The 9,821-nt window shown below is 46.2% G+C and overlaps 1 protein-coding gene across 2 annotated transcripts in view; it reads left to right on the top strand.

Annotated features, from left to right (window-relative positions):
- RPN2 (ribophorin II) overlaps positions 1 to 9,245 on the top strand; it is a 62,583-nt gene extending 53,338 nt beyond the window's left edge. The window contains exons 14-18 of one of the 2 annotated variants that reach the window (XM_045980870.1): positions 976 to 1,071; positions 2,436 to 2,511; positions 4,288 to 4,417; positions 5,968 to 6,015; positions 8,917 to 9,245. In XM_045980870.1, coding sequence (XP_045836826.1) covers positions 976 to 1,071; positions 2,436 to 2,511; positions 4,288 to 4,417; positions 5,968 to 6,015; positions 8,917 to 8,929 — 363 coding nt within the window. In that variant the 3' untranslated portion in view covers positions 8,930 to 9,245. The remainder of the gene's footprint in view (positions 1 to 975; positions 1,072 to 2,435; positions 2,512 to 4,287; positions 4,418 to 5,967; positions 6,016 to 8,916) is intronic. The other variant, XM_045980871.1, reaches the window with a different exon arrangement.
- Positions 9,246 to 9,821: the final 576 nt, after the last annotated feature.

Consider the following 9,821-nt stretch of genomic DNA (forward strand, 5'->3'; position numbering starts at 1 on the left):
CAACTTGCTCCTTTACTTGGGCCGAGATAGAAGTCTCTGGACTCCCAGTCCATCACTGCTTTTGCTGGGTGACACTAGATGAGCTTCCCAAAGATCTTCATGTAGAGTTTCTCAGGAAAACAAACTAATAAAACAAAGAAATATCAGAGCAATGCTTGCCCAGCTTTTTGGTTCAATTCCAGAAATCAGACAGAACAAGGAAGGGAGGAAGTTTATTTAGGGCTTCCTTAGCGCCATGGGCTGGATGCAGAAGGGGTGAGTTATGGTTGGAACCATCCAGAGTGAGGCTCTTTTAAGTTGTAAACGGGAGTGAGGTTACTTAACTTAAGTGGGACAGCAGCATATGAGAGTGCCACCCCGGGAACCCAGAAGCATTATGAAATCCAGAGTCCTGCCTTGGATATCTGTCACCTAAACCGCCCATATACCTGGGCACCCTCTTTTTGTTTTATTTTGTTTAAGATTTTAAAAAAAATTTATTTGAGAGAGAAAGAGAGAGAGAGATCATGAGTGTGGGGAAGGGCAGAGGGATAAGCAGACTCCCTGCTGAGTGGGGAGCCCAACGCAGGGCTCGATCCCAGGACCCTGAGATCATGACCTAAGCTGAAGTCAAATGCTTAACTGACTGAGCCACCCAGGTCTCCCCCTTCCCCCCGCAGGCACCCTCTGACACTAGGCAGATGCCATTAGATTGGTTGTATTTTCTAACCTCTAAATGGCAATGAGTCTTTGAGGGGGAAAGAGGGTTGACCAAGTAGTGAGCTGGCACTGGTGGGTTTGGAAGAAGACCTCTAGGATTAGAAGCCAGCATTGTGAAGAGGCAAAAGGCCAGGTGTCTGCTCACTGCCAGGAGGGTGTAGCCTCTGGGAAGCATTTCTGCTTGAGTGTCATTGGCATTTTGGTCCCTGGTCTACGTGGCATCCCTGCTGGGAAGGGCACATTCTTAAACATTCTTGGTATGTCTTCTTTTGGCAGCACCTGTTCCGAGAGCCTGAGAAGAGGCCCCCCACGGTGGTGTCCAATACATTCACTGCTCTGATCCTCTCGCCCTTGCTCCTGCTCTTTGCTCTGGTGAGTAGCTGTAATTAGCATGGGTAGTGTGTGTCTGGCGCCAGACTCAGCAGATGTAGCTGTTCTAAAGGAGGCTTTGTGCTCTGGCCTCAGCAGAGCTCCAGAGGGGTCCAGCAGCTGTGACCTGAACCGATGGTCAAAAAATTTTAGAATAACTAAAATTCCCCACTGTGGGGGAGCAGCCAAATAAACTGATCCATTAACGGGGGGGGACATGAGAAAGTACCTAACAGTCATAAAAATGATAAAAGTACCTAGACTGGGATGCTTTGTAGGAGTGTTCAGATGAGGTCAAGTGTGAAAAAAGCAAGGCCCCATGCTGATAGCTGCATAAAAACAGGGTACAGAGGCTGTGGATTTCAGCATTTGGAGCCTAAAACTATAAACAAATAACCCAGAGTCTGCATACAAAACTAGTGTTAAATTATTTTTCATCATATAATGGGATAATATGCACGTTTATTTAAAGAATGGATAGATTTACATGCTGATATAAGATTGCCATGATGTTTCACTGGGTGAAGCAGGTTAGGGGTAGGCTAGTATGTTTGTATGATCCTCTTGATGTAAAACCTTAAAAAGGCATTATCTGTTAGTGTCGGTCACCTCCCAGGAGAGGACCTTATAGGGAGTAAAGAGGAAGGAAATTTTTATACTTCAATGTACTGTTTGAATTTTTTTACCAATTTTTTTCTTTGTCTCTCTTTAAAAATTATAAGATGCATATCCTCAAAGTTCAGAGAATATTGAGAACTGCATGGAAAACTCATTAGCTCTTACTTTTGGGAGGTTACTTGCCTGTATTCCTAATTCATTCATCGATTTCAGTAGAGGAATTATTGGTCAGTATAAATCTGGAAGGCATGGCACGATCTTTCAGCAATCTGACATTGGGTAGGCACCTGGTTTCGTATTTGAGTGATCAGAATTCCAAAAGGCACAGAACCCGGAGCAAGAGCGTGCACCCTGCCAGCTGCCAGGGGGCTTATCTTACCCATATTTAGAGGATTTAGGCCGAGTGCCAGTGACTTCATCATAAATGCAGTCTCTGACCTTTCAGCCTCGTGGTCTCACCTGCTTTAAAATAGAAAAGTTTGCTGTCATTATAAAGGATGTTCAGGTTTGAGTTACCCATGCACATTTGAAAGCAGGTGTCGGAATGCCTTTCTAAAGAGGAAAGGGAACAATTTTTTCCTGAGGACTTACAATAGGGTGGTAGTCACTTGGAAAAATTTCCTGTCCTTCAAGTGTGGATGAACTTTTAAGCCCTTGGGGCTGTTCATTGGATTAGCATTGACATGGCATGTGTTGCCTTCTGTTTGAAGTCCTAATGTCTTTTTAATTTATTTCTCCCCATCGTTCAGTGGATCCGGATTGGTGCCAATATCTCCAACTTCACTTTTGCTCCAAGCACAATCATTTTTCACCTGGGACATGCTGGTAAGCACCCCCGGCTGCTAATTCCATTTAACCTCCTCTGACATTTTGCCTGCCCACATGAAAGCCCTGTTAAGTAGACCCACAACCTATTAACTATAATGACTTAATAGCATAACATTTCCCTCTTCCTCCTGGCCTTTTAGGACAGTTGATATGATGATAAACCTGTTTGGTCCATCAGCTTAGAACAGCTGTCATTATATTGGGTTTCATTGTGCTAGGCTGCCGTTGGCTGGCCATTTACCCCTACTTAATAGCCCTGTTCATTTCCAGAGATTACTCACTTATCGTATCTTTACATTGAGCCATCTTCCTGGATGACGAGCGTTAATGCAGTTTCCAAAGGTTATCTTTCCCCCACCATATCGATCTTCACGTTTGCTGGCGGCTGCGTCTGGACAGTAATAGAAAACAGTTTCTTCCACAATTGGATACACTGTTCTGCATTGTTCTCTTGAGAACTCCATACCTAAACATAACAAGACAGTAAATTCACAAATCAGCTAAGCATTTCAGAGATGTTTGACCCTCTTGGGTCTGTGGTGCCTTGCATTTCACTGAGACTTCAATATCCTTTTTTTTTTTTTTTTTTAATTTTTTTTAAAGAATTTTTTGAGATAGAGTGCACACGAGCAGGGGAAGAGGGAGAAGCAGACTCTCCTGCTAAGCGGGGAGCCTGATGCGGGTCTCGATCCCAGGACCCTGGACTGGATCCTGGGACCCTGGGATCATGACCTGAGCCAAAGGCAGATGCTTAACCGAACAAGCCACTCAGGCGCCCTGAGACTTCAGTATTCTTTTCTGATTTTGTTGATTCTTTGAGGAGTAATCCTGTGTTTGTCGATAGTGTGCAGAGTCTGTGGGGCTCCACAGATGTATCCTGTGTTTTTCTGGGGAAAGAGGGAGTCCGTAACTTCGGTCAGATTCTCACAGTGGTCCATGACCTCAGAGATGGTTAAGAACGCCTGCTGTAGTTCATCCGTCATCCTTCTGGGCAGAATTGACAGGATGACCTTTCTCTCCAGCCCAGTTACTGGATTTGAGTGATAGCCCTCCTGAGTCAGACTGAGAACAAAACCTGAATATAAATTTGTTTAGAAGCATGACTTTCTTTGCCAGAGAACTTTTTGTGCACAGTCCCTCATTTGCTTTTCATCACAACCCTGATGCCTAGGGCAGGAATTATGATCCCCGTTTGACAAGTGAGAGAATGTCGGCTCAGAGAAATGGAGGTGGCTGGGAAGAGCAGAGCCTGGACTTGAACCCAAGGCTCCCAGTGCCCAGACCTGAGCCCTTTTCACCAACCCTCCCTAGTACTCCTCGCCTCCCTTCCTAGTCACACTGGCAAAATACCCATAATCATTTTTTGCAATGGAAAGGAAATTATTCATTTATTTAATCCTGCATGCTTTTGTTCAGAATTTAAAATGAATCCTGACTATAATAAGACAGTCATGTTTAAAAAAAAAAAACCCAAACAACAAAACAAAAAATAAAAATAAAACCTACGATAAAATAGATGTGAGCTGAAACATGGAACAAGATAATTAATGTAGCTGAGGTGCTGAGGTCTGATTTTTACCTCTGGATTTTTTGGTAGCCAAGGTAAGTATATTGAGTTATTAATTTTCTGGCATTGGATACAAGGAATAAAACCAGCTGGTCTAGAAAGAGAGACTTCTTCAGAATCCAGCAGGTACTATTCCTGACCGTCCTCTGCCCCAGGCCATTGTCACTGTTTAACTTAACTGGCTGTCATGACGTCTGTTCCTTCAGCGATGCTGGGGCTCATGTATGTCTATTGGACTCAGCTCAACATGTTCCAGACCCTGAAGTACCTGGCCATCTTGGGCAGTGTGACGTTTCTGGCTGGCAATCGGATGCTGGCCCAGCAGGCAATCAAGAGGTAAGGCTAAGGATGGCCGGGGACTCCAAGTGGGGTTAGAAACATTTTTGTCAGCTCTGCTCACCTGGCTCTTTGAACAAGGGTTTGTGACTGTGGCTGAATGATTCGGATCCTTGGGGGCAAGTGTGACACCTTAATCCCACCTTTTAGGTCCAAAAGGGCCTTGGTGATCAGCTTTAAATATATTAAAACCACAGTGATTTATGCCCTGACATGTTAGAATAAGAGAAGAAAATAATTTATGAAGATTAAAATGGATTAGAATACGTGGGACAGAAGATTGTTGGTCATGTGCTGGCTGGTATAAAAATGTTCTCTCCTGCCACACAGACTCCTCTGCTGCCCTCCTCCCAGGCCCCAGGGAGGGACTCCTCTGTCACCCCTAGCAGACTCATGGAGCTTTTCCTCCTCAGTGTGAGGTCCGTGTGCTTCTCACCCCCACCCTCACCCCCAAACTGCCGCAGGTTCCAAGAGGCCCCTAGCCGGAGCCTTGTTCAGTAGCCTCCACCACGTCCCTGACAGCCAGACAACCTCAGGTTCGCACAGATGGTCAGATCTTAACGCGGCGGCAGCCGCTTGTTGACAGCTTGACTGTCAAACTTGGGTGCGAGGCCAATTTAAATGTCACGTTAGGTGTTTCTCATTGATTTGACTTTATTAGAACTTGGGTGATTTCAGCCGCGTAAAGGTCAATAAGAAAAGGTCAGAGTTGCTTTCACCTTTGGAAGTTAACAGCTTCAGATGTGCCCTGCTTTCTCCTCTCCAAGATGTTTGCTGTAAGAATCGCCCTCCAGCGCGGCTGCCAGTTAAGTTGGTCAGATCAGAGAGGCTTTCTCAGAGACCGCTAGCAGGCGGGAGAGCTGCGTGGCTCAGCCCTGCTCCAGTCTCCATCGTGAACTGAGTGCCTTGCCATGGAGACTGGTCCCGATGTGCTTCTTCACTTCCATTGAATCATCCATGTTCCGCCAGAGCTTCCCTTGGCACTGGCCGCGGCAGCTGCTTCATTTCTCTGCCCCTCCAGCAGCCTTTCGCTTGGCAGCTCTGCAGTCCATCTAAGCAAGAGCCCGGGATTCAGCTGTTTTTTTCTAAGCAGAGCCCTGTTCCCTGCCAGCAGCCAGTCCAGGCCCCAAGGAGCCAAAAGGCTGCACTCTGTGGAGTTCTCTCTGTTCTGGAAGTTGCCCACACAAGATGAACAGAATCAAGGGGAAGGTGAGGTAGATTTAGAGCCTGCTTAGCAGGAGTTCCTAATCTGGAATCCTAAAATTATGTACCTTTTCTGAGGAGAGAGACCATGGTTCTCATCACCTCTCCAGCACACACACACTCGCATGCACGTGCACGCGCCCGTGCACGTGCACACCCACACACCCCGCTTATACAGAAAGTTAGAGCCCACTCTTCTGTTGCTGTCTTTGTAAGTCCGAGAACAAACTCTGCCACTTGGGAAATCATTAAAGCTCTCGTTGGGTGTATGCTGCTATTTCTTTTCTCAAGCTTATTTCTCTTCCTACTGTCCTTTCTTGATTCTTAAACCCTCTTTCCTTTGGCAGGATCGCTGCAGAGCAGAGCAGTAGATTGGCAAAATATAGGACACTACGGTAAAAATGAAGGGTGGACTCCTCCCAGAAGCAGGACCCCTTTCCCATCTTGCCCACCTCGTGCATGTCAGTTGTTTATCAGATTTTCGGCCCACTCATTCCTTCCCACCTTCCCCAACCCATAGCTGAATCCTGGGGCCATTTTCCAACTTGTTGGGCCAGGTTATGACTGGACCAGGGCAAAAATTAAAGCTCCTTGAGTTAGCCCAGCTGATGGGGTAACTTGACCTGGCGTTGACTAATTAGACTCCATCCTCCCTTATGTCCATGGGGTACTTTATACACAGCAGCCCTTTTCTCCGTGTTTTTAGGAGGGTGGAGTTGAGGATAATATAGACGCAACCTTGGACTTCTTGAATAGGGACCCCATTCAGAACATCCAAATTCATGAAATGATGGTCCCATGGCAAATCCTGGCACACCTTGTCACTGTTTCTAGGCCTTTTTGTAACACTGATCTTTGGTGGGGCCAAGCAGTGTGGTTAGGTGAGATTCAATTATGAAGGACTATTGGGCATAACTCAAAGCCAGAATCAGAATGCTGGTTCCTAAAACTCAGGGTGTAATTCAGGGCTATTCCCTGTGTGGCTAAAATGTCAAGTGAAAGATCACCCATTTTCTAAGTATAATCCTGGGGTGAGGATGGATGTGGGGGGAAGGGGAAGGGTGGGAAGTAGAGTGAGTGAGTGCTTCATTGATCCGCTCATCTAGACTAGGGATCGGCAGAAGTTTTCTGGAAAGATAGTATTTTTGGGCTTTGCGGACCATATGGCCTCTGTTGCAGCTGCTCAGCTCTGCCATTGCTTTTCGAAAGCAACTGTAGACTGTGTAAACAAGTGAGTGTGGCTGTGTTCCAATAAAACTTTATTGTTTCAAACGATTTTATTTGAGAGAGAGAGTGTGTGCACAAGCTGGGGGAGGGGCAGAAGAGGAGGGAGAGGGACAAGCAGATGCCATGATGAGCGAGGAGCCCAATTTGGGGCTCGATCCCATGACCCTGAGATTGTGACCTGAACCGAAACCCAGAGTCACTTGCTTAACTGACTGAGCCACCCAGGTGCCTCCCATTAAACTTTGATTTATAAAAACAGGTGGTGGGCTGGATTTGGCCCTTGTGGCATTGTTTGTTGACCCCTGCACTAGGCCAACAAAGAGAAGGGGGGCTATTTGAGTTTTCTTTTATGTTCTCTGATCCCTTGCCTTGGAAGTGGCTTTCTCTGCCAAAGCAACGGAACCATCTAATTTTTAATTCTCTGCAAATCGGAAAGATCAACAAAAGCATAGGATGTAGAGTCTTTTCACTGATGTGTGAGCATAAGCTGGCATAGCTAATCCTCAGCACATTTGTCTTGGTCTTGTTTTTGCTGGTTTAATTGAGGTATAATTTATATCTGGTAAAATTCACTCTTTTTGTGTACAATCTGTGAATCTGGATTTACTCAGTCGTGTAAATACCACTTCAGCCAAGACATAGACTATTTCCGCACTCGAGAAACTTCCCCTGGGTAGTTAGTCCTTGTCCCCACCCCCATTCCCTGACATACCCAATTGGTTTTGTCCTGAATTAGAGTTGCCCTGAGATTTTGCTTTCGAACTAGTCCTTTCTGCTAAATATCGAGCTCTTTAATTGTTTAAAATAACTCTGGATTGATTTTTTTTTTCTTGCTGTTTAGATAGTCTACCCTCACGCTGCTGCTACCGCAAATCACACTGCTTGAGAGAAAGGAAAGTTGCTCGATCATGGGGCCGTTTGGGACTTCCAGAGCTTGGGATCTAGTATTTTAAAGGAAAGTCTCGCTTTTGATCCAAGGACAGACATTGATTTGATGAGGCCGGCAGAGGGTATAACTTCTTAGCCAAGATGGCGGCTTGTGAGCCACTGCCCTTTCAGCTCTTCTTCCTTCACACGCATGCTGTCCTTTCCACGCGGACATTTCAGAGCACACACATTTTAGTGTACCTGGGAAGCTCTGGATGTCGGCCGGGAATTAGGGCACTCCCTTCAGCCCTCAGGATTTGTCCTGTGTGTATGTCCCCCAGCACTACTGATGCATCGGCTTAGAGCCTGACATCCTGTAAGACCATGGCACCATCACGTCAGCCCTCACCGCTGGGTGTAACGGCCCACTCGGGACGGTGTGTGTGGCGGTGCTGTGTTTGCCAGAGCTGCTGAAACACTCATTTGCTGCTTCGTCCCCCTGGGTGCACGGTGGCCGTCTGGATTGTCATTTTCGTTCCTGTGTTTCCCCGTCGTTCTTCGAATCTAGGGAAGGGCAACTGTGGGGAAAGAAGGAATAAAGAGATTGAAAGGTTTTTGTCCCCTCTTAAAATTTTTCTGGGAGCTGAGTCCCATTTTGAGACGCCTTCTTGGTTTAGATGCTGAGGCTGACCGTTGGCAGGAACTCAACAAGAGCCATTCATGGCAGGAGTGTGGTGCAGGTTTCTGTACTGAATGGCCAGAATGCCGTCTCACAAACTCGCAAAGGCCCTGCTGCTGCTTGGCAGACCCAGAGTCTGGGAGATTAAAGACGAACATTCTTCAGGCTTTCCTTTTTCTTCCCCTACTTGAAATTTACACTGTCTTTTTGGCCTTGCACTGTGAGAGGTGTGCCTGGAATTCCCTCATCTCAGAGCTCCATTTGCCACTTTCTTAGTTGTCAGGTTTGGGTCCTTGTTTTTTAGTTACGTTGTCATCAGCTGTAGTTAGAACGAGCTGTCTCACAACCGCTTGTGAAATGAGATGGGGCATAAATAAATAGAATTAATAGATAAATGATTACTCCTATATAAGTAGGGCCTTACTGAAGGCAAAGGACCTTGGTCCCTCTGTTGTCACCAGTTAGGAAGTGTAACTGAATTGAAACCTTGAGTAATTCTGTGTTTGCCCCCATTTTCTTTCAGAACAGCACACTAGTGCCAGAAAAAGGAAGGAAGTGCTGAAAGCCGAAATGAGTATCAAGAAAAGGAGTCGAGAACAATTCGCAGTTTGTAAAGAGGAATGAAGAAACTTTATTTAAACAGGAAAAGGTCGAAATTGTGGTTATACTTTGGCTTGTCATTTTTCTCTTCCCCCAACATGGAGTGGATACCTGTGAGCCCCGATATTCCAATTCCTCGGCATGGTGCCCTCGCCAGATGCTGTGAATAATCCTAACTTAGCCGCCAGGTGTTTCATTTGAGAAGTTGAAATTTGTAATTAATCTGTTTTGGAATAAAGAGAATAATAGGAACAGAGGCTTGACCGAGAGTTTGTTCTAGGGCTTCGGGGCACATAACAGGAGGACTTAGCCGGGAAGTACTGTTGACACGGGGCCATGGTCTTTCTCTAGGCCTTTTTCCATTGCTCCTTCTTGCCTCTTGCCCAACAGGACTGTGAATTGCCTGGAAAAGCAAGCATCCTTTCTTCTGCAGCGGCGGGCACCCTCTGTCTGCAAAGGAGTCCTGTTGGTATCTGAAGACCCTTCTGCTTTTGCCTTGAGAGTTTGGGCTTGGGGTGCAGTGGGGAAGGGAAGGAATTGTCTTAAAAGGAGGCTGACTGCATGAGTATTCTTAGACTCAGACACACCTGTCTCAGGAATGCCCCCCTTTTTTTTTTTTTTCCCTTTTTATTAATTTTTTCAGCGTAACAGTATTCATTCTTTTTGCACAACACCCAGTGCTCCATGCAAAACGTGCCCTCCCCATCACCCACCACCTGTTCCCCCAACCTCCCACCCCTGACCCTTCAAAACCCTCAGGTTGTTTTTCAGAGTCCATAGTCTCTTATGGTTCGCCTCCCCTCCCCAATGTCCATAGCCCGCTCCCCC

The sequence above is a fragment of the Meles meles genome, chromosome 16, assembly GCF_922984935.1.
Source record: "Meles meles chromosome 16, mMelMel3.1 paternal haplotype, whole genome shotgun sequence".
NCBI lineage: Eukaryota > Metazoa > Chordata > Mammalia > Carnivora > Mustelidae > Meles > Meles meles.